The sequence below is a fragment of the Lithobates pipiens genome, unplaced genomic scaffold (assembly GCF_037356315.1).
Source record: "Lithobates pipiens isolate NorthernLeopardFrog02 unplaced genomic scaffold, aLitPip1_a1.2 Scaffold_18, whole genome shotgun sequence".
Lineage (NCBI taxonomy): Eukaryota > Metazoa > Chordata > Amphibia > Anura > Ranidae > Lithobates > Lithobates pipiens.
In genome coordinates this window covers 437,077,322-437,103,601 of record NW_027507758.1, presented here as the reverse complement: position 1 = coordinate 437,103,601, position 26,280 = coordinate 437,077,322, and the positions used below count along the sequence as shown (strand labels likewise).

Below are 26,280 nucleotides of genomic sequence, written 5' to 3'. Positions count from 1 at the left end.
TAATGTATGATGTTATTTGGATAAATGTAAAACGTGTATTTTATTTTTTGTGATAAAATTAAATAAAAAATAGATTTGATAAAAAAAGCCACATATGTGGTAAATTAACCTTTAATTGTAATTTTAACCTGTGTGTGCCACCTTCTGTGTCTGTATCAAAGCCAAACATTCCAGGGTATGTAAACATTTCATTGGGGCCATTTGGGTGATTTCTGTTATCATTATGATTTAAAAAGGATCCAAAAAACGACGTGATAATAAATGATTTCATGTGGTTGCTATCCTTAAATAAAAGACAGTTTTTTGGCATGATCGGTCATATTTTCAATATTAATGCCAAAATTTCACAATTTCTGCCAGAGTATGAAAACGTTTGAGCACAACTGTATAGATGTAGATATTCTTGTTTTTTATGTTATTTACTATGATACTAATATTATATATTTACATTGCAGAATCTATTACCCATACAACATAAAAATCTCTTAAGAAGAACCTACATTGGTTTGAAACATGTAAGGTGTCCACACTTGTGTGCTCTTAGGCTAGCCAGTTAGCTCTACGAGGGAAGCCACTGTCTGACATACATGACATGTTTTTTTTTTTGGGTACTTTGTATCGCAATTACATTTGATTTTATCTGATGTTTCACAATATATGTCTTTTTTGGCACTGTTTGTCATTTATCTTTATGATGTCTCAATAAAATGTTTACTTTTTTACATACCTGGTCTGTCCATTTAACAATCCCTGATGGGGTTCACCGTGCCTCTGGCACTAGGTATTTTCTTTTGCAATTTCAATAGTGGATTGGACAGATCCGGGTTTTCTTTATACACACATACCAATCCTTCTAGATTTTATCAATTTCTCTAGGGCTTTACTGCCCACAAAACATTTCCCCTACTGGTCGTGTGTATATATTTTTCTAACTAGCTATATCTGAACTCACATGTAGATATTTTTCGATTGTTGATCTTTTTTGCTGATATCTTTGTCCAATTGCTGAAATTTTCATTATCCACGTCTTTAATTTTATATATATATATATATATATATATATATATATATATATATATATATATATATATATATATATATATAGTGTGTGTGTGAGGAATTTACTGCACATTCACTAGCCTCATGGCTACCTATCTTGGGGAAGACTGGGACAATCACATGTCCAAATCCCAAAAGAAGTTTGACGCCAATGAACTGATTGAGTCACAAGTAGCCTTCTTTTTCTTTAACCTTACTCAATTGGAGGAAAAGAAGGCCTCTCTCCACTGGCATATCAAATCCTTTGAGGACTATAATAATGAAGCTATCAATCCCTTTGAATTACGAGTTCAGATCTTTCCATCTTTTGAAAGAATTGAACCTGATTTCAAAACAGCGTGGGAAAAAGTCTTAAAACAATGCTCTACTGATTTAATGATGTTACTTATACAAGAGTACCATAAAAGGATTTCAGATCTCAACAGTAAGACTGACACCATTAATAACCAACTAACTAAATTTAAAGCACATACACTGTATGGTCAACTGGAGACTAAACTCAAAACTCATCTTGAGAAGTTCAATAGAGATACACTCATTAAAAAAGACAAAAAGATTTTACGTGATAAAAAGGCTTTCCAAGAGAAAAGAGCATATAAATGGGATGATGGCCAGAAAACCGCAAGAGGGAAAAATACCAAATTTGGAGGGCAAAATCATATTGCTAAACGTTCAAATGTATCTAAACATTCATTTATGTCCTCTATTTCTTCTCAACCAGGACCCATATAACACAATGGACGTAGACGCTGTCGCCATGGCAATATATTGAATGACAACACCTCTGACATGGAAGAGTCATCTTCCTCGCACACCTATGGGGACGGTAACACTACATATGACAAACACTCTAGAGCGCAAGCATCCCACTCTAATAGCCAAGCACCCCAGCATATTAATACTGCTTTATCTACTCCACAACTAGGCACTTCACGTCAAGGTGATTTTTTAGATCACATGCGGACCCATGCACAAAAACATTAGGGAAGCATAAAGAGTTACAATCACAAAGTGCACAAAACACACCCACCCAAAACCCATTAAAAATGATAAATCTGTCAACATACTCCCTAACACAGGAGGAAACAAATGTTCTAAGCAAAGGCCTCACTTTCTGTTCAGTGGTACATATCAATAAGTTCGAGGTTATCAAGGATATGCATTTATTTATACAAAGTGTATTATTAAAAAGGCTCTTTTCCAAATAACAGAATGATGCAGGCATTACATATACACAAAGAGAACTAAAAGCTATTGACAATCTAGCAGCACTGTTCAAAGAAAAGGAGTCTCATGACTTAATTGACACTATGGATCTTGAGACCATCCTGGCTGAGGTTGACGGTGTCAGCAATGAGCCCCCACCACCGAGGTCAGCCACAGTTGGTCTAAAGAAAGAAAAAAAAAAAACGTTATATCCGGCCAAATTCAAATTCTAATGCAGCAGCATTTCTGAAATTAGTATCAAAGGAGATCCAAGAACTTAAAATCCCACAGGACTTTAAAAGTAATCTGTCACAAAATGAACTGAAGGCCTTACAATCTCTTATGCACAATCAATCGAAAATGATAAAACCATCTGACGAAGGTGGCAACATCGTTGTACAGAATAATGTGCACTACATACGTATGTGCACAAATATCCTGAAAAATTCTGAATGGTACTGTTCAATACCGAAATATTTAATTGACAGTTATATAAAGGCATTTTACACCCTTATTAATGGTGCTTATCACTGTAATGTTAGCGATAAAAACACATAAGAATTCATTAGAACGACCACGGGAAGCCACCTTTTATGCCCTTACCAAGGTGTATAAAAAATCTGTGGACCTCCCAGGAAGACCCATTATTTCGGGTGGAGGCAGCCTTACCAAAAATCTTAGCAGAGTTGTTGACAAGAGATGTTGACAATCAATTAAAACCCTTGGTTGAGGAACTACCATCTTACACTAATGCCCTGTACACAAGATAGGATTTTCTGACAACAAAACCGTGGAGGATGTTGGCTCAAACTTGTCTTGCATACACACTGTCACACAAATGTTGTCAGAAATTCTGAACATCAAGAACGCGGTCACGTACAGCATGTACAACGAGCCGAGAAAAAAGAAGTTCAATAGCCAGTGTGGCTCTTCTGCTCGATTCCGAGCATGCGTGGACTTTTGTGCGTTGGACTTATGTACACACGCTCAGAATTTCCGCCAACAAGTTTTGTTGTCGGAAAATTTTAGAACCTGCTCTCAAACATTTGTTGGTGGAAATTCCACCAACAAATGTTCTATGGCGCATACACATGGTCGGACTTTCTGACAACTAGCTCACATCCAACATTTGTTGTGGGAAAATACTATCATGTGTACAGGGCATAAGGATACGATTCATCTCCTGCAGATGCTGGACGGCCTCCATGTCGATGGCCATACCATTTTGGTTGCCATCAAAGTGGAGGCCCTGTACAGCTCTATACCCCATTACAGGGGCTTATCTGCCATCCAACACACCCTCCTTCAGAGGGGCCAGCATGGGCATTAACTTGTTGGGCTTATTCTGGCATCCTTAGAATTCATTTTAAAGGCCCATACACGTGATTGGACTTTTTGACAACAACTGTCCGACAGACCTGTTTTATCAGACAATCCGACTGTGTGCATGCTCCATCGGACAATTGTTTTCGGTTTTTCAATGGACAAATGTTCGCTGTGCATGTTCTCAAACTCTCCGGCAACAAATGTCCGATGAGGATAATCCGATCGTGTGTACACAAGTCTATAGGACTAAAGTCCACAGTACAAACATGCATGCTCAGAACCAACGCTAAAGATCAGACAAAAATAGCAGAAGTTGCCCAAAGGTTGGCAAAAGATCTGAAAAACCACACGATTTGGTGAAATTTGGTTGAAAATGTTCTGCCGTGTGTATGCAGAACAAGTTCACGGCCAACGTCCTTCAGACAAAATCCTGGGAAAAGTCAGATGGAAGTCCAATCGTGTGTATGAGGCTTTAGACACAACCATTTCACTTTCCATAACTCCCACTACCCCCAGGTACAGGGGGTAGCCATTGGCACATATTGTGCCTCCTCTTATGCCAACTTATACCTGGGGGAGTGGGAGAGTCTCTTGTTTTCTGCCGAGACCACATCTATGTATACGAACCATGCTCTTGCATGTCATTGATACATAGATAATATTCTACTTTTATGGGATGGCCCTGTAACACTCTTGAACCAATTTCTGAATTACATCAATCAGCAAAATACCTTTACCATAAAATTGACACTCTACTATCACGTTTCTAGATCCGACCATATATAAACATCCTGATGGCTATTTGTATAGTGAATTGTTTAGAAAACCAGAGCGGGGAACACCATACTTGAAGCTACTAGCCAAAACCTCTTTTGGCCTCTATTCCATATGGACAGTACATACGGGCCAGATGCAGTTGCTCGGACAATGCTTTATTTGAGAAAGAGGCCCACACACTTAGAATTAGATTACATGAGAGAGGATATTCAAACAATGCCCCTAAAAAAAGCCTACAAAAAGAGTAAAAAGCAAGTCACATAACGAATTACTCTTTTCACAGAAAAAAGTGAAAGAGAAAATGCCGACCAGAATTATAACCAAAAATTGTCGTCAGCATAAACAGATTAGCCATATCTTCAAAAAATATTGGCACCTTCTTAATATTGTAAAAAAAAAGAAAACTGCGCTATTAATATAAACTACCAACTAAGCTGCTGCTCAAGTCGTAGATGGCTGTATTGTGCAGTAAAGCCAATTCTAATTAAAGACAAAAATCATATCATCAATAGCAAATAACCAATACACCCATAAATGTGCAAATATATACATAGAAATTGAACAACAAAAAAAATCAAGTACCAAAATAGCGGTGAGAATTAAATTCAATTAGGAATCATGATAAAAAAAAATATTTTGGTGATAAAAATGTTAATAATGCATTAAGACCAACAAGTAAAGTCCATATAGTGTGTCCCATCAAGAACTGAAAAAATTCATGCAGAGGTGTCAGCAAAGTCTCAGTGATGAAATCAAAATCACACCCTTTAGAAAGTGCAGTGAAATAAAGCAAATGCCAACACCAAAAAGCTCACTGGCCGCTTACCTGAACTATAGGTCCCTAATTTATGGGACCCAAGAGCACAAATGGTTAATCATCAAGACTGGCGGTCAGGATGGCGAACAGGTGACCCCTCACTTTCAACAGTGGGATAATGAACAGTAGTAAGCAATTTTTGTCTTTAATTAGAATTGGCTTTACTGCACAATACAGCCATCTTATCTATTTATGTTATTTTTTTTATTTTAGCGCAGCTTCTTACATTTTGTGACCTTCTTAATATGGATCCCAGACTGGCCCCCTTTGTTTCTGATCACCCTTTTAATCACCTATACAAGGGCTTCATCTTTACGCAACAAATTCATGCATAGCGAGTATAAAACAGAAAGGGAAAATAGAAACAGAATCACAGGAACATTTCCCTGTGGTAATTGTGGGTACTGCCAACATATGGATACTCGCAAATGTATCACACTACCAATGGAGAGAATTTCAAATCTAAAAATTATGTTAATTGCTGCACTTTGGGCATAGTTTATATATTGTCATGTGAGTGCGGCCGTTGGCAAAACTAAATTGGAGTTTTGGCGTCTAATTTACCGACACTTGACCAGTAATAGCCAAAAGGATCCGGGTCTACCACTCGGGAGGCATAGTTCACTAGTACATGGCGATGCTATTCCCAAGGGTCAAATTCCTGGCTTTGGATCATATTTATGCTAACCCCCGAGGAGGAGACTTCAATAAACTATTACTACAGAGTGAACTAAGATGGATATTCCATTTACAAGCTACTAGGCCACCAGGTGTTCAATTTTGAACCATATCTATAAGGTTTCCAATCAGGGGTGTATGAATTAGACTTGTGAAGGGTATACTCCCACATACTTACATTAATTTCAATTTTATTTTCATTCATTTATTTATTATTTAAATTTTTACTTTCATTATTTTTCTTTGCTTTTTTTTTCTTATTCCTATATTTGTCTCCTGTGATCATATATCTCTTTATATGATATTATTTCCAGTGGATTATGTTGTATGATTTTTTGAACACTATGTTTGATCATATGGTTATATCACCGGTTATAACTGGTTGGGTGTAATTCCCAATATTTCCACTAGAGGTCATTCTCTACATGTATACCCCAGAGATGGCTTGGTACTGGTTGGTCTTATGTCCCCGGTCCGGGCTTGCATAGTTGTAGTTTGAAGCACAGGCAATGGCCATATGTGCGTCGGTGGCACGATAATGCGGGACGTGACTGCGTCCATCCTAGGCAGGCTCGCACTGCGCACCATGGCCCCCGAGGGACCCATACTGGATAACTTTTATGGTGCAGTGTATATACCTGCAAGTCCAGAACACTGTTTCCAATTGCCAGACAGGCGATTAGATGACTGATTAACGTACCTGTGTTTTTTCACCCCACCGGGTGCAGCCAAATGGTAAGCACCAAGCTGGAAAGAGGAGCTTTGTATTACACTCAAGCACTTCAGGCACAGGAATAACAGGTGTATTCTTATACTCTGTTACTATATATCAATGGTAGCATGTCCTTTGGAGGCATGCAGCCAACTCTTTTTATCTAACATGATTTGGTGATTTTCCCATTTGTGACGAGCTTACGCATATATGCGGCCTTGGCTTTCGGGGGTTATACTGGCATGATGCCCATAGCTGCAGGCATCATCCCAGTACCGTTCTTTTGAGTGGGCGATCGGCTTTCCAGGGATAACAACCGATGTGGCTAAAAGCCGCTCGATTGATATCCCAGAGGAGCGGGAGCGGACCCCCCCTCCTCCCGCCGCTCTGACCGGGCCTCCCTTCCCACCGGGAGACCCGATCTGTGATCCGGCACTTCCAGAATCTACCCACAGACTGGGACAAAGCCGTAAATGGCTTCACTTCAATCTCCTAAATGTAAACAGGGAAGCAACGTCACAATGTCACTTACAGTTTACTCTGCTGCCACTGGGGCTGGATTTTAAAAATATACAGGATTCAGAATCGCCGTTGGTGATCTGAACACTTTGAAGTGCAAAGGAGGTCTTTTACACCCCCGAGCCCTCCAAAAAGAGTACCTGTAACCACCTATTACTGTCACAAAGGATTCCTTGTGACAGCAATAAAAGTGATCAATTTTTTTTTTTTTTTAAACACAATTTAATAATATAAAAATAAATAAGAAAAAAAGAAAACATTTTTAAAGCGCCCCCGCGAGCTCGCACAGCAAAGAAAACACATACGGAAGTCGCGCCCGCATATGTAGTGTTCAAATCACACAAAAACATTGGGCTAACTTTACTGTTTAATTTTTTTAAAATTCATGAAAGTGTCCCTTTTCCCAAAAAGTTACGTTTAAAACACTGCTGCACAAATACCGTGCGACATAAAATATTGCAACAATCGCCATTTTATTCTCTAGATTCTCCGCTAAGAAAATATATATAATGTTTGGGGGTTCTAAGTAATTTTCTAGCAAAAAATATGGATTTTAACTTGTAAACACCAAATATAAGAAACAGGCTTATGGCCTGTACACACGAGCGGAATTTCCGTCGGAAAAATCTTGGATGGTTTTTTCGATGGAATTCTGCTCAAGCTTGGCTTGAATACACACGGTCACACAAAAGTTCTCTGAACTTTCAACCGTCAAGAACGCGGTGACGTTACAACACTACGACGAGCCGAGAAAATTAAGTTCAATGCTTCCAAGCATGCGTCGAATTGTTTCCGAGCATGCGGAGGAATTTTGCGTGTCGGAATTGCTACAGACGATCGGAATTTCTGATTGGAACTTTTTCCGTCGGAAAATTAATGAACCTGCTCTCAATCTTTTGCTGGCAGAAATTCACACATCGGACTTTTGCTGGTGGAAATTCCGATCGTGTGTACGGGGCATTAGGCATGAAAGGGATAATGTTTAAAACCACATGATATAGTAAACCTATAATGACTATAAGCTTATTATCTGTGTTATATATATATATATATATATGATGGACTTTTGATGCAGTGTATATACCTGCAAGTCCACCATACTGATAGCTGCTTTGAATTTCCAGACAGGCGATTGGGTGACTGATCGTACCTGTGTATTTATACCCTACCTGGTGCAGCCAAATGGTAAGCACCAAGCTGGGAAGAGGAGCTCTGTGTTATACCCAAGCACTTCAGGCACAGGAACAACAGGTAGATTCTTATACTCTGTTGCGATGTAATAATGTTGAATAACGTTGCATGTTCTTTGGAGGCTTGCAGCTATTTCTTTATATCTAACATGATTTGATAATATAATGCTTTTAACTACACGACATAGTAGCTTTATAATGGTTATAATCTTACTATCTGTTTATCTATATAGATAAACATGTACCATCACCCTCCTATCTGAACACATGTAAACCCTTGAGCTCCCAGATATTTATCAGAAGGTCACACTCCATAGCTGTAGGGTTCTTGTCTGTGAAGTCTGGAGTGTTTCAACTCCCTCATTGTGTATGGCTCACCCTTCTGGGGAGTTTCCTCTGTGCATTGTGCCAGCTGTGGGACCGCTGATCATCCAGCTGCCAGTCTTATGATACACCAGTGTGAGTTTTCACATACCAGCCACATACAATAACCATCTGTGCAATTTTGTAAGTAAAGACCATGCAATCCTTACTGACTACATGTGAAGTAGCATATATATATATATATATATATATATATATATATATATATATATATATATATACACAGTGCCTTGCGAAAGTATTCGGCCCCCTTGAACTTTTCAACCTTTTGCCACATTTCAGGCTTCAAACATAAAGATATAAAATTTTTATTTTTTGTGAAGAATCACCAACAAGTGGGACACAATTGTGAAGTGGAACGAAATCTATTGGATAATTTAAACTTTTTTAGCAAATAAACTGAAAAGTGGTGCGTGCAAAATTATTCGGCCCCTTTACTTTCAGTGCAGCAAACTCACTCCAGAAGTTCAGCGAGGATCTCTGAATGATCCAATGTTGTCCTAAATGACTGATGGTGATAAATAGAATCCACCTGTGTGTAATCAAGTCTCTATATAAATGCACCTGCTCTGTGATAGTCTCAGGGTTCTGTTGAAAGCACAGAGAGCATCATGAAGACCAAGGAACACACCAGGCAGGTCCGTAATACTGTTGTGGAGAAGTTTAAAGCCGGATTTGGATACAAAAAGATTTCCCAAGCTTTAAACATCCCAAGGAGCACTGTGCAAGCGATCATTTTGAAATGGAAGGAGTATCAGACCACTGCAAATCTACCAAGACCTGGCCGTCCCTCTAAACTTTCAGCTCAGACAAGGAGAAGACTGATCAGAGATGCAGCCAAGAGGCCCATGATCACTCTGGATGAACTGCAGAGAACTACAGCTGAGGTGGGAGAGTCTGTCCATAGGACAACAATCAGTCGTACACTGCACAAATCTGGCCTTTATGGAAGAGTGGCAAGAAGAAAGCCATTTCTCAAAGATATCCATAAAAAGTCTCGTCTAAAGTTTGCCACAAGCCACCTGGGAGACACACCAAACATGTGGAAGAAGGTGCTCTGGTCAGATGAAACCAAAATCGATCTTTTTGCCCACAATGCAAAACGATATGTTTGGCGTAAAAGCAACACAGCTCATCACCCTCAACACACCATCCCCACTGTCAAACAAGGTGGTGGCAGCATCATGGTTTGGGCCTGCTTTTCTTCAGCAGGGACAGGGAAGATGGTTAAAGATTTATCTTCCAACAAGACAATGATCCCAAACATACAGCAAAATCTACAAAGGAATGGTTCACAAATAAACGTATCCAGGTGTTAGAATGGCCAAGTCAAAGTCCAGACCTGAATCAAATTGAGAATCTGTGGAAAGAGCTGAAAACTGCTGTTCACAAACGTTCTCCATCCAACCTCACTGAGCTCGAGCTGTTTTGCAAGGAAGAATGGGCAAGAATTTTAGTCTCTCGATGTGCAAAACTGGTAGAGACATACCCCAAGCGACTTGCAGCTGTAATCGCAGCAAAAGGTGGCTCTACAAAGTATTAACACAAGGGGGCCGAATAATTTTGCATGCCCCACTTTTCATTTTTTTTATTAGTTAAAAAAGTTTCAAAAATCCAATAGATTTCGTTCCACTTCACAATTGTGTCCCACTTGTTGGTGATTCTTTACAAAAAATAAAAAATTTATATCTGTATGTTTGAAGCTTGAAATGTGGCAAAAGGTTGAAAAGTTCAAGGGGGCCGAATACTTTCGCAAGGCATATATAGCGCACTGCTCCCTTGGGAGCTGCTGGGTGTGTTCATACCTTTCTGTTAACTTGCTTGCAGAAAGGTATCAGTCCATGATAACTTTAGTAAACTTTTATTACTTGCTTGAAGGATGTTACATAGCGGTTAGAGAATATGAGTTACCTCTAACACTCTGGTTCCTATTTCTGTCCCCATGTCCTTTCCTGTAGTGAACTGACCAATGCCCCTCTGAAAGACATTGTGGTTTGTGGATGTTAGAAGCCCCAAGCCTCACCTGCCTATCTTGATTCCTGCAATCCTTCCGGTGTCAGTTCAGGAAAGTGTCCTTGATGGATAAGCACTGCTGGGTTGCACTCCCTTTGCTCTCTCCCAACGACAGTCCATGATTGCTACAGAAGGTCAATCCCAGTTTACTCCGTCCTCTTTTCAGTTACGTCTTCCTCCGCATGGTCGGGTACATCCTATGCTGGGATTCCCGGTCCACCTCTCCGGACTGCATTGTGGCTGCTAGGACCATCCAGCACTGAGGTCTCTGAACCCTCAGGCCTTCAAGCCCACTCCTGCTATCCAGCGCTAGGGTCTCTGAACCCCCAGGCCTTCAAGCCTGCTCCATGTTTGCTACATCTTTCCTCCTTCTCTTCTTCCGACTCCTCCCATCTCCTGGAAGCATGTGACCCCAAGATTTTATGCGAGACCTGCCCCTGCCAATGCAATTTAATGATTGGTCCAGGGTCTTCCATACAAGCTGCCTGCACCCCAGTCCCAAGTCCACCTCCCTTCCAGAACATTTCCAATGGAAGGTAAAGGGGACTCTTTCTGGGTCAGAGTGTAGGTGGCCACACTCCCCTCTACTCTGTCACTCCCCTCTCCCAAAACAAACAGCCAGGCCTAAAAGTGTAAGGCCCTGGCTAAATTTACCTAACACTTACCTTATCGAAACCTATTTAGCACCCACCTAAATGTGGTGGGTGCTACTGTATGTATATATATATATATATTCTTGTTTTTTATGTTACAATTATACTAATATTATATATAGATTGCATTGTAGAATGTATTACCTATATGACTTAAAAACCTCTTAAGAAGGACCTACAATGGTCTGAAACACGTAAGGTGTCCACACTTGTGTGCGCTTAGACTAGCCCGTTAGCTCTACAAGGCCAGCCACTGTCTGACATACATTACATTTTTTTGGGGGGGGTACTTTGTATCACAAACTACATTTGTTTCTATCTGATGTTACACTATATATGTCTTTTTTGGCACTGTTTGTCATTTATCTTCATGATGTCTCAATAAAATATTTATTGAGACTTTTTTGTGCAATTTCAATAGTGGATTGGACATATCCAAGTTTTTTTTATTCGCACGCCAATCCCACTAGATTTTATTAGTTATACTTTAACTCATAATGCTTTGGGAATCTTGTCAGATAATATTAAATGTATATTTGTAAAACAGAGATTTTACATTGTGAAAGTTGCACTGGAAGTCACACTGTAGATGTGGTGACACTGGGAGAGACAGTATTGGCAAAAAAGGAACCCTTGGAAGCTTAGAACAGGCAGCCCAATAGAGGTATCAAACAGGTGAGTTTTGCCCACAAATGCAAGAGGCTGCATTCAAGCGTGGCTCTTGTGTGAGTCGGCAAAGGATACTCAGGGAAGGTATACAGCAACAGCATTGGTCACCAGTTCAGTGTAGCTGTACCAGACTGTGTATGATCAAAGTGTCACTAAACCCACATCATTAAAAAACTATCAATAAATGCTGTATTACATGCTGTCCCTACGCACTCAGTCACTATAAGATTTGTTTTCTGTATTATACAAAAAACTTGTTGATCCTGCTGTTCTCTATCTCCACCGTCTGTCCATGTCCCCAATTCAGCTAGAGATTTTACAGCTGTGGTGACAACTCTGCACATGCTCAGTTTTCAGTGAGTTTCTATGCTGAGGATTTCCTCCCTATCACATCTGAGCAGCCCATGTGACTATAGTCACACATGTGGGCTTATACACAATAGTAAATGACAGCCCACTCCCTCTATGCCCACTAACCAGCTAAACACAATTGGGGCAGGATATTACATGTAGATTAATGGAGGCTTCACCTTCCTCTTATTCCAAGACACAGGCTGGAGGGGCGTAACACAGTTTATTGATATTATTTATTTATTTTTATTCTGTATTCCTAAGGCTGTTTTTTTCATTTTTAACATGTGACTAGCAGCAGAGGACTAGAAGCTCCACAGGCAGGGGAAGTTCTGGGTCATGTGACAGCTGTAAAAGGAATTTAGATGTTTTCTTATTAAAATAATTACAGTGCCACACATATACAGTGGATATAAAAAGTCTACACACCCCTGTAAAAATGTCAAGTTTCTGTGATGTAAAAAAAAAAAACAGACAAAGCTAAATAATTTAAGAACTTTTTCCACCATTAAGGTGACCTAAAACCCCTTGCAAAAAGTATGAAATCACCACTCTTGTAAAATGTTCATTCGATTGTTTAATTATGTAAAAAAAAAAAAAAATAATCACAGACATGCCTCAAAAATATTTTCATTCAACATTCCAACCTTCTGGCTTTAAGAAACACTTAAAAAACAAAACAAAACAAAAAAAAACTAGTCAGTTGCAACTGTTTTTGCAGACCAAGGAGAGGCAAAAATATGGAATCACTCAATTCTGAGGAAAATATTATGGAATCACCACATACTTTGCAGTTCTAAAACAAACATCTGCATCAGATTACATCTTGAAAAATTATGTCATCATCACCAAACATCCTTTCAATTAATGGAATTAAAAAAAGTGTCCAAAATCTCAATATAAACTTTTGCATTTATTGAAGATTTAACCACCTCAATACAGTGCACTTACACCCCCTTCCTGACCAGACCAATTTTCAGCTTTCAGCGCTCTCACAGTTTGAATGACAATTACTCAGTCATCCAACACTGTACCCATATGAAACTTGCATCCTTTTTTTCCACACAAATAGACTTTTCTTTTAGTGGTATTTAATCACTAGTGGGTTTTTTATTTTTTGTGCTATAAATAAAATAAAATGTAAATTTTGTGAAAAAAATGCCTTTTTCTTTGTTTCTGTCATAAATTTTTGCTAATTAGTAATTTTTCTTCATACATTTTGGCCAAAATTTATACTGCTACATATCTTTGGTAAAAATAACCCACATTAGTGTATATTATTTGGTCTTTGTGAAAGTTATAGAGTCTACAAACTATGGTGCCAATCGCTGAAAATTGATCACATCTGATCAGGCCTTCAGTACATCAGGTGTACCTAATTTCTTGAGACACTAACAAGTCAGGAAAGTACAAATACCCACCAAATGACCCCTTTTTACAATGTAGACATTCCAAAGTATTAAGTAAGTAGCATGGTGAGTTTTTTTAAGTTGTCATTTTTTCCCACAATTCTTTGCAAAATGAAGATTTTTTTTTATTATTATTTTTTTTACAAAATTGTCATATTATCAGGTTATTTCTCACACACAGCATATGCATACAACAAATTACACGCCAAAATACAATTCTACTACTCTTCCCGAGTACGGCGATACCACATGTGTGAGACTTTTACACAGCCTGGCCACATACAGAGCACCAACATTGATGTAGTACCTTCAGACGTTCTACGAGCAAAAATGACGCATCTCATTTCTCAACCACCTATTACACTTTTGAAGGCCCTGGAGTACCAGGACAATGGAATTTCCCATAAAATGACCCCATTTTGGAAAGCAAACACCCCAACGTATAATCTGTGAGGCATAATTGAATGGTTAATTTTTTTCCAGAAGTTTTTGGAATATGTGGAAAAAAATTAAAACGCATTTTTTTTTTTACACAAAATTGTCAATTTATAAGATATTTCTAACACATAGCATGTGTATAGCAAAAATTACACCCCAAAATACATTCTGCTACTCTTCCAGAGTATGGCGATACCACATGTGTAGGACTTTTACACAGCATGGTCACATAGAGAGGCCGAACATTGAAGTAGTACGTTCAGGCATTCTAGGAGCATAAATGACACATCTCATTTCATTCCTACCCATCACACTTTTGAAGGTCCTGGACCACCAGGACAGTGAAATTACCCACAAAATGACTCAATTTTGGAAAGCAAACATCCCAACGTATATTCTATGAGACATGGGCTGCAAATAGGTACTCGCGTACTCTGATGGCCTGGTGACAGGTACTTGGGTACTCTGATGGCCTGGTGACAGGTACTAGGGTACTCTGATGGCCTGGTGACAGGTACTCTGATGGCTTGGTGACTGGTATTTGGGTACTCTGAAGGGCAGTGACAGGTACTCATATGGACTGTGACAGGTACTCGGGTACTCAGATGAACTGTGACAGGTACTCGGGTACTCAGATGGACCGGAACAGGTACTCGGGTACTCAGATGGGCTGTGACAGCTACTCGGGTACTCGGATGAACCGTGACAGGTACTCGGGTACTTTGATGGGCTGTGACAGGTACTCGGGTACCCTGATGGGCTGTGACAGGTACTTGGGTACCCTAATGGACCATGACAGGTACTCGGGTACCCTGATGGACCGTGACAGGTACTCGGGTACTCTGATGTGCCGTGACAGGTACTCGGGTACTCTGATGTGCCGTGACAGGTACTCTGATGGGCTGTGACAGGTACTCGGGTACTCTGATGGGCCGTGACAGGTACTCGGGTACTCTGATGGGCTGTGACAGGTACTCGGGTACTCTGATGGGCCGTGACAGGTACTCGGGTACTCTGATGGGCTGTGACAGGTACTCGGGTACTCTGATGGGCCGTGACAGGTACTCGGGTACTCTGATGGGCTGGGACAGGTACTCGGGTACTCAGATGAACTGACAGGTACTCGGGTACTCAGATGGACTGGGACAGGTACTCGGGTACTCTGATGGGCTGTGACAGGTACTCAAATACTCTGATGGACTGTGATTGACAGGTACTATGACGGGTGGTGACAGGTCCTCTTTATTGGGGGGGCAATCAGTGTGCTTGATGTGTACTATAGGTGGTAACAAGATGTTACCGCAATCTCCTCCTCACACACGATCGGTGTGTGAGGAGGAGAACCCGGTAACATCTCGTTGCCACGGTTTGTTTACATTTTAGTGATCGGCTGCGAAAGGATCACAGCCGATCACGTGAGTAAACAGCCGGCCAATCGCTGTTTACCAGTGTCGGTGACGAGCAGTGTTCCCGGGGAACACGCCGCCACCGACGTGCACGCATGCGCCGTGCACAGTCGAGGTGTGACCATCTGTGATCGGCCGTGACTTCATTACGGCCGATCACGTGGTAAACAGCCATAACCAATGGCTGTTCACCCCCTTCGGTGGCGAGCAGTGTCTCTGTGACACGCCACCACCAAAGAAACAGGGGTGCGCGCGCACGATCGCGCGCATTCCCTGTTTAAACGGGAGGCCGTCATGACGGCCTCCCGCCACAGTAGGTGCGCCAATAGGTCAGCAACTAGTTAATGAAGGCCCCTTGAACCGACCTTGTAGGGAAAGGGAGCCTTGACTGCTGGAAGCATGGCCTCACTGTGGGTGTGAACCTAAAAGGGAAGTTAAGAAACTCCCTCAGGATTGGCTACAATACCTGAGGTGACTGGGTGGAGCCTGAACTCTAGGAAAAGGCTATGTTTAGGCACATCCAACTGCTCTGAGGAGATTCAGCTGTCACAAGAGTTGCCCACCCTCCCGCTCGTTGTGATGTTTTGTCACAGCTTTATTGGCGGTTTTGACCTTGCCAGCAATTGATGTTACTTTATAGGCTATTCCCTCAAGTGAACTGCTGGTGTCAGTCTAATGCCTGTCTGGCACTGATGGTAGGGACAAACCTCTTAGACTATGTTAGTTTGTTTTATGGGTGCTCATGGTATACTATGACTGGCATTGTTTGGAAAGTTGTACTTTTGAAAAGTTCAATAAAGCTGTGCCTAGCCCTATTTCCAACTTAATCAGCTTCTGTGTCTTTTGGGGGGGGGGGCAAGGTATTGGTTTATTCGTTGGTCGTAAATGAGCCTATGCCTTCTCAGCAGTCATGACCGTCATCTCCCTGTACCTTTACCTGATATGCAACTCCATTTCATCAATGATTATGGAAATGGAAATGTTTTCTTCAGGCAGTTATCTGAAAGCTGTCAAAAGTTCCAGCATCATCACCATGCCGAATGCAGATTTGTGTTCATCACTGAATATCACTTTCATCCAGTCATCCAGTCCATGATTGCTTTTCTTTAACCCGCTGTAACCTTGTTTTTTTTTCTGTTAGCGCAAAAAATAAAAAAACCCAGGGGTGATTAAATACCACCAAAAGAAAGCTCTATTTGTGGGAAAAAAAGGACAAAAAATGTATTTGGGTACAGTGCTGCATGACTGAGTAATTGTCATTCAAAGTGTGAGAGCACTGAAAGCTGAAAATTGGTCTGGGCAGGAGGGGGATTTAAGTGCCCAGTAGGCAAGTGGTTAATGCAGCGGTGATCAAATACTACCATAACAAAGCTCTATTTGTGGGGAAAAAAATATGTAAATCTGATTTGGGTACATGAACGCGCATGTCAGTTAAAGTAACGCAGTGCCATATTGCAAAAAGTGGCCTGGTCATGAAGGAGGGTAAATCTTCTGGAGGTCAAGTGGTTAAAATAATTAGTGTACAGTTCATGGGACAAAGCAGTAAAATATGCTGAATCATTGTTACAGACTTCAATGCAACATGTGTATGTCAGCCTACAATTTAAATGTAATGGCTGGCACTCTTGTCAACACTAAATGTCATCTTAAGCAGGAGTTTTCAGCTATCACTCCACAAATAGAATAAAATAGGATTTGGGTAATTGGATTTAAGAAATAATCAGATTATATTGCTGTAGAAAGCTATGAGTATGAAATGATTGCTCCTTACCCACTGTTAAATACAAAAAAAACTATGACCTAAGAAAGGAGTAACACACAGAAATTCAAGTTTTTGTAAGTGATGTCTCAAAAGTCAGATTCTCTTTTATTTCTAGAAATTCACATAATCAGTGCAATGGGTCAAGGGGGAGATAAAGTATAACTAAACCCCAAAACAAAAATGTAATATTTTGCAGCCTAAAAGTCCTTAGAGGTGGTGACTGCATTAGTTTTCTTTTTTTCCCCTTTATCCTGTCTCATCCTACCCTCTTTCCTTTTGTTTATTACCTGGTAATCCTGCAAATAACACACTCCCTGTCTTTTTATAGGTATACTCAAAATTCTACTGTACTGGAGCAGCAACAGTTATCCCGTGGGCTGGATTTCAAACATGTCTGCCTTTTCATGTGGTTGAATGATGGGATTTGTAATTTTCCAAAAAACCGATACAGGTCATCTGACAGGAAATGACCACGTTTTTTGCAAGATCAACCAGACTGCTGGTTGGAAGCTAAACAGTGGGGACCTTGAGTGTAGAGTGAACAAGTTTTGCTTCTTGATTACTGGGTTGCATTTTTAGGTTATTTTTGGGCCTTTTCCTTGTAGCTTTTTAACACCTTTTTCTGATGCTTTTTAAACAGATTTTTTTTCTTTGCTTCCTTCTGCCTACTAATTAAGGGGGTGGTTAATTGGTCACAGGTGCTTGAGGCCTATATAACATTCTGTAGAACTCATTGTGAGCCTGCTCATCTTTGAGCTTACTGGAACTTAGACTAAGTGGAACTAGACTAAGTGGTCAGTTAAAAACTTTTATCACAGGGGTCATAGTACCTGTGTAGTGTGAGTACCTGAGTGTTGTCTGAGTAGTGTGTTTGTGTGTGTGTGGATCGTTAGTACTTGTGTATTGTGTACTTGTGTATTGTGAGTGCATGTATGTTGTTGAGTACATGTGTATTGTTTTGTTGAGCACCTGTGTATTATATTGTTGAGTATTAGTGTCAGGAAGCTAGTTGTTAGGTAATTTGGACAGGGTATAATCCCCATTCCTCATTAAATTAATAGGTACAATGCCCGGCGGGCGTGGAGAGGCGACTCGTTGTACATCTTGCGGCATGTATGCGTTCCTTGATTGTCCGATCGAAGGTGAATACTGCTGTGCAAAATGTAAGCACATTGTTTCCCTGGAAGCCCAGGTTCTGAATCTGGGGAACCAACTGCCAGTACAGAAGTCCCTCCATACTAAAGGAGAGCCAGGAACGTACACAGCAGGTGCCAACACAGAGGCGGGTGGAGACAATGAAGTGTAGCCACTAGGAAGGAGTAGATGGATGACAGTCAGGAAGGGTACAGGGAGAAGTGCCTGAGAGGCCGATCCAGGGCTGCAGTATCCCAAAAAGTACACTCCATTGAGTGACATTGGTGAAACCAGTCAGGGACCAGCACTGCTGGAGCTTAGGGACTCTCCTAGCTGCCAGGGGAGGAACTACTCCAGTGAGAGTGGGGGAGAAGTGAAGGGAAAAGAAAGATAGATTCTGGTGGTAGAGGAGTCAATTCTTAGAAGGACAGAGAGGGCAATCTGTAACAAAGAGCTGAACTGTATGTTGTCTACCGGGCGCTCGGGTTTAGCACATCTCTGATCTTTTGGACAGATTACTGGGAGGGGTTGGGGAAGACCCAGCTGTCATGGTGCACGTTGGCACCAATGACAAAGTCAGAGGCAGATGGAGTGTCCTAAAGAATGATTTTAGGGACTTGGGAGCTAAATTGAGGAGAAGGACCTCCAAGGTAGTATTCTCAGGAATACTACCGGTACATAGAGCCACAATAGAGAGGCAGAGGGAGATTAGGGAAGTAAACAAGTGGCTGAGGAGCTGATGTAGTAAGGAGGGGTTTTGGTTCCTGGAGGACTGGGCTGACTTCTCAGTCGATAACCAGTACTATAGAAGGGATGGACTGCACCTAAATGAGGAGGGTGCAGATCAGCTGGGAAAGAATATGGCCAAAAAGTTAGAGAGGATTTTAAACTAGGCAACGGGGGGAAGGTCAAGAGGTAGAGATAGTCAGCGTGGAACATATTCCAGAGGGTAGTATTGGGGGCATTAGTGATTGTTTGTTTTTTTTTTTTTTTGTTTTTTTTTTTCAGTTTTCAATTACTTTAATTTGTCAGAAACCATAGAGTTTCAAAAAAATTCACACATTAAATACATTATATTTTATCCAGTATCACATTCTTTTAGGATCATCAATAGAGAAACTGCTTCTCCAAACAGAAACCTTTCATAATACTGAAAGTACATCAATACCAAGCAATAGGCTGCAACAAAACAAAATTGCACAATTGTTCATAGAGTACAGCAGACAAACCATACAGATTTGAGCTTTTTAACTGAACATTAACTTAGGACAGAATATATTCTTTTAATAATTATCACACAAACACATGATGCATAAATATCTCCTTATTAAACAAGTTACAAAAATACTGGTACTTTTGTTCTGTTTCCCCATAGGTTTGCATTTGGCAAGGACAGACTATGAAAAAAAACAAACAGAAGATTGAAAGTAGAGTTCAGTTTGCACCGTTTGAATTTGAGGTGGTAGACCAAACAGTACATTAAGCCAAGTTTTCATCACTGCATGACTAGATTCAGGGTCTCATTGCAGACCAACTGAAATTGGTAAACAAGCAATAGAGATTTCAAACAAGCACACACACACTTAAATAGCTAATTCATGCCAGAAAGTCAACATGCGATGAAGGGAGATCTGTAGCATTACAGAACATAAAACATGGTCTGGCAATGGCAGTACCATGTCTACCATGGTTTCAAGAGTCACATCCTGTTACTCCATTTGGACTTTAAGTTACCCACAGAGGCATATTTTCTGCAGAAAGACTGCCGAATAATTCATCTTAAGTAGCTGAAAAGGACTGTTATCACCCTTCCACATTTGGAAGGCTTGGCCGAACATTCAGAGGCATCTGGAGAAGTATAATGTTTTACGAACACGTGTTCATTTCTGGCACATTACTTCATGGAGAGGAAAAAACCCAAAGAGCTTTTAGCAGAACTGACGAGACTTCCATCCTTGTTGAGTGGCTTCAGATGGAGGATACCAACGCATCTGTGCATGGAGGGCTGCTGCTGCAGCAGCAGCTGCTGGGTATGTAAAAGCAGCATGTGGGATTGCTGGTGCCAGCTCTGTCGTGTATAGTGGATAGGGAGACCAGGCTTCTGGGGAGGCTGGGATAAGTGCAGCACCTGTTAGGTCATATGGATCTCGTGCAATGAAATGTGCTCCAAGTGCAGGGTGGAAGTTTGTGGGGTTAGGTGTAGCCATTAATTTATTCTTAGCCATTTTTGTGTTGGCCTTTGCGAACTCTAGCCTTAAGGTCTGTGGGTTCTCTGGATCAAATCTGATGCCATTTAAGGAATTCTTTGCAGCTTCAGCCCCAGCTCTATTGTCAAAGGTAACAAAGCCTACAGGCTGTTTTGAGGTTAACTTGATCAATGATCCTTCATAACCCTTGAATGGTCGAAATAGCAAATAAAGTTCTCTGGGTTTAATGTCTATAGGTAGGCCACTGACAAAGAGGGTACGAACCTCTTCTTCCAGGTTATTATTGTTGTGCTCGCCGTCCGTCTTCAGGGTAGTCATTGTGTATAAACCAGCGGCGGAGTCCTCAGCAGAGTCCACGGTGGCGGGTGTTTGTCTCCTCTGCCGGTACAGAAAGTGTCTCCTCGTCCCCGGTGCTGCAAGTCTGGTGCGGGATGGAGCGGTGAGGTGCAGTCTGTGCGGGTGAGGTGGAGCGGGGTCTGTGAGTGCTGAGGGGGGGAGAGTGCAGAAGAGGAGGGCGGGAGGAAGGAGCTTTATTGGCATTAGTGATTGTTTAACCAAAGCACATAAACCCAAGGTAAGTATAGTAGCAAGTCCTAGTTGCAATCTTGGAATACCCAATAATAGTATAATATGCGACCGGTCTAAACTACGTGGCATGTTCACCAATGCCAGGAGCCTGGCGGACAAGATGGGTGAACTAGAGATACCATTGTTCGAGGAGGATTTGGATTTTGTGGGAATTTTAGAGACCTGGTTCAACAGCTCTCATGATTGGCTGGCAACCATTCAAGGGTATACTCATTATCGCAAGGATAGAGAGGGTAAAAAAGGGGGAGGAGTATGCCTATATATCAAGAATAATGTACAAGTGAATGTGACAGATGACATCACTAAGAGAGCTAGGGAGGAGGTGGAATCCTTATGGGTAGAGCTCCAAAGGGATGAAGCTAAGGGGAAAATTATACCGGGAGTATGCTATAGGCCCCTTAAGGTCCTTAAAGACATAGACTGGGTGGAGGGAACCACGCATTCATCTAAGGTTCACCAGTTCCTAAATGTCTTACAGGACAAATTTATGGGTCAGATGGTAGACGTACCAACTAAAAATAAAGCGTTACTGGATCTACTGATTACCAACAATACAGACCTGATCACGGATGTGGAAATACGGGGCAATTTAGGTAACAGCGATCACAGGTTAATTGGCTTCAGTATAAATCACACAAATAGGAAACATAAGAGGAATACAAAGACACTGAATTTCAAAAGAGCCAACTTTCCTAAACTACAAACCCTGCTAGAAGATATAAATTTGGATAAAATCTTAGGAACAAAGAACACGGAGGAGAGATGGGTTTGCTTTAAGAGCATATTAAATAAGGGCATTAGCCAATACATCCCATTGGGTAATACACTTAAAAGAGCAAACAAAAGTCCTAGATGGCTTAACTCCAATGTAAAAATGCATATAAAACCAAAGGAGAAGGCCTTCAAACAATACAAGGTTGAGGGATCATCATCAGCATTCAGACTTTATAAAGAATGCAACAAGACAACAATGTAAGGGTGCAATAAGGACGGCTAAGATAGAACATGAAAGACATATAGCGGAGGAGAGCAAAAAAAAAAATCCCAAGAAATTCTTTATGTATGTAAACAGTAAAAAAAGGAGGACAGACCATATTGGCCCATAAAGAATGAGGAAGGACATCTGGTTACAAAAGATGGTGGCTAGATGGGGAAGGTATTGAATTTATTCTTCTCCTCAGTCTTCACGAGAGAATTGGGGGGGGGGGGGGCTTCAGCAACTAAAACTGCAGTGTTTATCCTCATGACACACCACAGGAAGCACCTCCATGGTTAACAGAGGACAGAATTAAAATTAAACTTGGGAAACCTAACATTAATAAATCCCCGGGACCAGATGGCTTGCACCCGAGAGTACTTAGGGAACTCAGTCAAGTAATTGCCAGACCACAGTTCCTAATTTTTACTGACAGACTACTGACTGGAAGGGTACCAGGTGATTGGAGAAAAACCAACGTAGCACCAATATTTAAAAAGGGTCCCAAAATACATCCACAGGGAATTACAGACCAGTTAGCCTAACATCAATAGTATGTAAACTACTCTTCGAGGGGATAAGGGACTATATACAAGATTTCAGTAATGAGAATGGTAACATTAGCAGTAATCAGCATGGATTCACGAAGAATCGTACTTGCCAAACCAATCTATTAACCTTCTATGAGGAGGTGAGTTTCCATCTAGATAAAGGAAGGCCCGTAGAGGTGGTGTATCTGGATTTTGCAAAGGCATTTCACACAGTTCCTCATAAACGTTTACTGTACAAAATAAGGTCTGTTGGCATGGACCATAGGGTGAGTACATGGATTGAAAACTGGCTACAAGGGCGAGTTCAGAGGGTGGTGATAAGTGGGGAATACTTGGAATGGTCAGGGGTGGGTAGTGGGATCCCCCAGGGTTCTGTGCTGGGACCAATCCTGTTTAATTTCTTCATAAATAACCTGGAGGATGGCGTAAACAGTTCAATCTCTCTATTTGCGGACGTTACTAAGCTAAGCAGGGCAATAACTTCTCTGCAGGATGTGGAAACCTTGTAAAAAGATCTGAACAAATTAATGGGATGGGCAACTACATGGCAAATGAAGTTCAATGTAAAAAAATTAAAAATAATACATTTGGGTGACAAAAATGTGAATGCAATCTGTACACTGGGGGAAGAACCTCTGGGGGAATCTAGGATGGAAAAGTACCTGGGAGTCCTAGTGGATGATAGGCTCAGCAATGGCATGCAATGCCAAGCTGCTGCCAACAAAGCAAACAGAATATTGACATGCATTAAAAAGGAGATTCGTTCCAGAGATAAAACGATAACTCTCCCGCTCTACAAGACTTTGGTCTGGTCACATCTAGGGTATGCTGTCCAGTTCGAGGCACCAGTCCTCAAGAACAATGTACTGGAAATGGAGCGAGTACAAAGAAGGGCAACAAAGCTAATAAAGGGTCTGGAGTATATTAGTTATGAGGAAAGGTTGCAAGCACTGAATGTATTCTCTCTGGAGAAGAGACGCTTGAGAGGGGATATGATTTCGATTTACAAATACCTTACTGGTGACTCCACAATAAGCATAAAACATTTTCACGGAAGGGAGTTTAACAAGACTCATGGCCACTCATTAAAATTAGAAGAAAAGAGGTTTAACCTTAAACTACATAGAGGATTCTTTACTGTAAGAGCGGCAAGGATGTTGAATTCGCTTCCACAGGCAGTGGTCTCAGAGGGGGGCATTGATAGTTTCAAGAAACTATTAGATAAGCACCTGAATAACCACAACATACAGGGAAATACAAGGTAATTCTGACATATAATCACACACATAGGTTGGACTTGATTGACTTGTGTCTTTTTTCAACTTCCCCTACTATGTAACTGAATAATATGGGCAATTCAAAAGAGTGAATAATAGATGAGTGCATGAATTAATATACATATTATCAAATCTTAAAGGTGACAATGTCAAAAATGTGCAATAATTGGTGCTAACTATATAAAGTGATAGCTTTAAGGGGGAGTATGCTAATTACCAGGTGAACCCACTAATAAGCTTACAAAAACCCAACTCTGATTACTTACATAAATCTGTGAGTGAAGTAAAAAGAAAACATTAACTAGGTAGTGATAGTGAAAGACCACATAATAGAAAACATATTTTCTGGGACTTCCCAGTGTCATGATTACTTATCTAAAGTTTTGGTTACAAAATAGGTGAGGAGGGTTCCTCCTTAGAGGAAACCTCTGACCCTGAGGAAACAGCCACTAACTCTTTCTTCTCCCTCATCATCTGGGTATGGGACCCTGTGAGAGCTGTATCAAAGGCAGATGGTGCTCAATGACTTTCACCATGTTTGCATCCACTATGCTTCACAACCCACTACATATTGAAGGATGTCAGCTATCTCTGGCTTTAGAAGTCCTCCTTAGTCTGGAAGAGGCTAAAGAATTTGCTACATACAATACAATTGGTTTAGGTTACTACAAACCTAAGTATTCAAGACAAAGTAAAACCTTAGATGATTGCATAGGTTTGTAAGAGCCCAAATTAGGTGTATTGAATATATTGTGAACTGCACTACTTCTCATACCAGTCTATTTCTCCTAAGTGCAGTAGCCAAATGAGTTTCTTCAGCTGTAAAAAGTCAGTAACAGCTCACAATGCAGGCTTTTCCCACCCTATGACATTGTAGCGACATCTCATAGTGTAGGTTGCTGACAGTATAAAGTATTACAAGGTTATCTGAAACAGCTCCTCTGGTGTTGGTGAGTCTGTAAATGCCCAGCACAATGTTGCTAGAAAGATCATGCTTTTTTTTCTTGTGATGTGCAGCCGAACGCTGTAGTCCATCTTGTCCTTTTGATTACGCCATAAATACAGATAGCGCTACTCTTAGGACTCATGCACACTCCTGCTCAAAAAAAAAGAAACCGATTTTAAAGGAATTTTAGCTTTTATTTCTCTGCGTAAATGCTTGACGAAGCTTGTGCTTTTTTGTGCTCTTTTGAACATTTTTATTGAGCTTCTTCAAGCTTCTTTGAGTATAAGTTTTACAAACCCTCTGTTCAGCTTATTTTATCTTTTTTTCTGTATTTTTGAGCTCTTTCACGCTTTTTCACAAGTTTTTGGGCACTTGGGTGTCTTTTCTGCTCGAAAGTTCCTCTCAAAAACACGAGTTTGGTGGGTTTATTTTTCTAACTGTAAAGTCCTGAAAAGGCCAAATTGTGCATGGACACATTTGGCCAACATGGAGACATGTTGGCCAATGGTACAAGTACATCTCTTTGAATTTGCCGCCGCGTGGTCACGTGTGCACCGCTGGAGGTGCGCATGCGATCCTGCCGGGAGCTCCGTGAGTAGGATTGTGGGTCCCGCGGACATTCTGCGGGGATGCCCCCGATCGCCTCACGGAGCTGAAGGATGGGGAGATGCTAATGTAAACAAGCATCTCCTCTTTCTGCCTAGTGACACTGTCACTGATCACAGCTCCCTGTGATCGGGAGCTATGATCAGTGATGTGTCACACACAGCCCCTCCCCCTAACAGTTAGAATCACTCCCCAGGACACACTTAACCCCTTCCTAAGCAGCTAGTGGTTAACCCCTTCACTGCCAGTGTCATTTTTACAGTAATCAGTGAAATTTTTTAGCACTGATCGCTGTAAAAATGACAATGGTCCAAAAATGTGTCAAAATTGTCCAACGTGTCCGCCATAATGTCGCAGTCCCGATAAAAATCGCAGATTGCCACCATTACTAGTAAAAAAAAAAAGTTTTATGGCATTTTTATTCTTAACTCCTATTTTGTAGATGCTATAACTTTTGCACATACCAATCAATAAACCCTTATTGCGATATTTTTAAAAAATGTTTTTACCAAAAATTTGTAGAATACGTATCGGCCTAAACTGAGGAAAATTGTTGCTCTATTTTTGTTTATAGCACAAAAAATAAAAACCGCAAAGGTGATTAAATATTGCCAAAAGAGAGCTCT

The 26,280-nt window shown here is 40.8% G+C and overlaps 1 protein-coding gene and 1 long non-coding RNA gene across 2 annotated transcripts in view; one reads left to right on the top strand and one right to left on the bottom strand.

Annotated features, from left to right (window-relative positions):
• Positions 1-722, top strand: part of LOC143988503 (uncharacterized) — a 63,201-nt gene extending 62,479 nt beyond the window's left edge. Inside the window, exon 3 of the long non-coding RNA XR_013276876.1 lies at positions 456-722. This is a non-coding gene — a long non-coding RNA (uncharacterized LOC143988503). The remainder of the gene's footprint in view (positions 1-455) is intronic.
• Positions 723-19,511: 18,789 nt separating this feature from the next.
• On the bottom strand, positions 19,512-21,238 carry LOC143988501 (RNA-binding protein with multiple splicing 2). The gene has a single exon (XM_077488122.1). The coding sequence runs from the start codon at positions 21,026-21,028 to the stop codon at positions 20,432-20,434; it is 597 nt and encodes a 198-aa protein (XP_077344248.1). The 5' UTR covers positions 21,029-21,238; the 3' UTR covers positions 19,512-20,431.
• Positions 21,239-26,280: the final 5,042 nt, after the last annotated feature.